We start from the raw sequence: 2500 nt of genomic DNA, 5'->3' as shown, positions 1-2500 counted from the left end.
CTTATATACTTTACAGCGAAAGATTCTAGAACTTCCTGGCTTTACTAAATAAAGTAATATTACAATAAGAAACTATTTACAGCAACATACGCAAACGGCTTAAAATGGGATTACTGAATCACGATGATACAACACTAATTAAATATTCTAGAAGATTCGAGACGAAATTAGCATATTCGCGAATGATCCAAATACTAGTCACGCAATAATTTTTAGTAACAGTGGCCATATCCAAACTGTCAGTGAGACAACATTGAAAGCCAGAAATAAATCTGTCTGAGCTTTAAATCAGCCATCAGAGCCTACTTCCCCTTGGAGAGATATACAAGGAACCTCCCGTGATCTCTTATAGAAAAGGGAAAACGCTTAAAGACATGCTTGTTAAAGGAAAACTATAAAGGATTTTATCAACACAATGAGCACAGAGCGGGAGTCGGACAGGTCTGTCAACCCCATTTTAATATGCCTCTTCATCCTCTTGTCTGATTCAGATCAATCTGCATAAATTTGCAAGTGGGCAAGGTTCTCCCACAGTTGGTGCAATTACATGAAGGTTTGTCCACATGTGGTGTCCTTGGTGCAGTGCAAAAATCACCTAAATTGTGGGAATCAGCATTTGTTTCTGGTGCTGGTTATAGTGTTACAGCCAACAACTTGATAGAGGAAATACAACCTGAATTTAGTGTTAGCCAGATGAAGAAAGAAAAAGAAGCAGACTGTTACCACTATTTGTGTGAATTTATTCACAGCCTTGAAGCAAAGTGTAAGTATCAAAGATAAAGTTATGTGGTCGTGCTAGTTACCTTGTCCAGTAAGGCTTCAATAAACTTTAAAAATCGGACACCAATCTTACTATAGAAACATAAAGATGATGGCATGTATTTCACACATTACATAAACAGTAATCGATTTTCTTAATTTGAAGACCTATTGTGGCACTTTGCTGTAGCCTACACCTAGATGCAAAGGTCTTGAAGCCTGCAAATCTAAAACCAAAAATCTTAATGAAGCTAAAAGTAAGGAAAACGTATAATTTCTCCAGAAACGTTTTATCCACTTAGTTCCTTGGAAAAACTATGCTCAGTCTACCGACCATTTGTGAAAAATATTAAGAAGAGAGTGCATACATCTTTTTTTTTTGTTGTCAGTTTCATGCCACAATCACTATTGTTGGAATTATTATTTGCAGCCATAGAAGAGCTTGGTGTGGCCGATTTCCTGAAATGGCTGACTGGCTCTCGCAACTATCCTCCCCTTGGGTTTCCCAAAAAAATCAGGTGCCAGTTCCTTCACGGATGCCCGGGTAGTTGTAAATGCAGGCCAACAACCTCCACTTGTGACTTAGTGTTTACACTACCTGTGCATCTCAACACAGAAGAAGAGATGGGATTGCTCATGACATCTGCACTGACAGATAGCTTTGGCTTTACGTTGCTGTAAGGAGAAAAGCAGCCAAGTTATGACTTTTGCACAATGCTGTAGGTGTGATGTTCTGAAATGTCACAGTGTGAATAGTATACAACCTTCAGTGTTGGCCGGCACAGATAATTGTGTCATGTCCCCCTTCCTCCAGCTATGTAGCTTATTGAAATTTTGTTAATTATGCAACAATAAATCTGATCTTTTCTCTGACCTTAGCAGTTCTGTTTGTTCAGTCCTAAAATGGCTCGATCAATAGACCTTATTCACGATGGCCGCCATGTTGGATTAGCTATTATCATGCAACTTAGCTACTCACATCTGAGGGGGCAAACAACAGAAGTTCGAGAGATTATAACGAACATTGTAGCCACACAGACAATTGGTTTCACGTTCGTTGAATGTTTATCACCTAAGTAGTAAAATAGAAGAATAACTTAATTCCAGTCTATGTTATTTTCAATATTTCGACGAGCCGATTTTCCGCAATTTGCCTTTTTTCCAATGTTTGCTCCCCAGCATAACCATTGGCTAATTTGCATAACAATTTGAAAACCAACATGGCGGCTATCGTGAATAAGGCCTATAGGCCACTTCGGAAAGTACCATAATACTCTTTGTTTGTCCACCCAAATTTTGCATAAGCATTGTTTCCAGTTTCTCTTGGGACTTACAATGGTCCCAAGAGAAAACAGAAGCGATGCTAATGCAAAATTTGGGGGGACAAAGAAAGAGTATTAAGGTACTTTCCGCAGTGGCCTATTCCAGGCCTTATCATAACCCTTCCCCTGGCCATTTAACATCATGTCGTCCAAGTGTTCCTCTGCTCCATGGTGGAGTCAGCTAGTGCACAGAATATCTCCTCAATAAGGTGTGAGCATCAACGCAAATACCCACCATTGAAACAGTATGAAAATTGCAGTTTCTCTGAAGTAATATAAAAGTCACAGTTTAAAGGTTTCAAGCACCATTTCCTGGAACCAAGATGAGACAAAAGTGCTACCTGCAAGTCACGAAAATCCCAGATACAATGGTCAACACATCCACTCAATCGGTTTGCTCATGAAGAAATAGAATAGGA

The 2500-nt window shown here is 39.2% G+C and overlaps 3 protein-coding genes across 4 annotated transcripts in view; 1 reads left to right on the top strand and 2 right to left on the bottom strand.

Annotated features, from left to right (window-relative positions):
* The window catches only part of LOC138010788 (uncharacterized), a 4711-nt gene extending 3071 nt beyond the window's left edge, over nucleotides 1-1640 (top strand). Inside the window, exons 4-5 of the mRNA XM_068857765.1 lie at nucleotides 492-763; nucleotides 1190-1640. Of these exons, the coding sequence (XP_068713866.1) occupies nucleotides 492-763; nucleotides 1190-1440 (523 nt within the window). The 3' untranslated portion in view covers nucleotides 1441-1640. The remainder of the gene's footprint in view (nucleotides 1-491; nucleotides 764-1189) is intronic.
* The window catches only part of LOC138010790 (serine protease 23-like), a 26999-nt gene that overhangs the window by 8071 nt on the left and 16428 nt on the right, over nucleotides 1-2500 (bottom strand). The window lies entirely within an intron of this gene.
* LOC138010789 (uncharacterized) overlaps nucleotides 1821-2500 on the bottom strand; it is a 2361-nt gene continuing 1681 nt past the window's right edge. Inside the window, exon 1 of the mRNA XM_068857766.1 lies at nucleotides 1821-2500. This exon is cut by the window's right edge and continues 1681 nt beyond it. The gene's annotated coding sequence lies outside the window, so the exon portion shown is untranslated.

Source organism: Montipora foliosa, chromosome 7 (genome assembly GCF_036669935.1).
Source record: "Montipora foliosa isolate CH-2021 chromosome 7, ASM3666993v2, whole genome shotgun sequence".
Classification (NCBI taxonomy): Eukaryota; Metazoa; Cnidaria; class Anthozoa; order Scleractinia; family Acroporidae; genus Montipora; species Montipora foliosa.
This window is presented reverse-complemented; position numbering and strand designations above follow the sequence as displayed.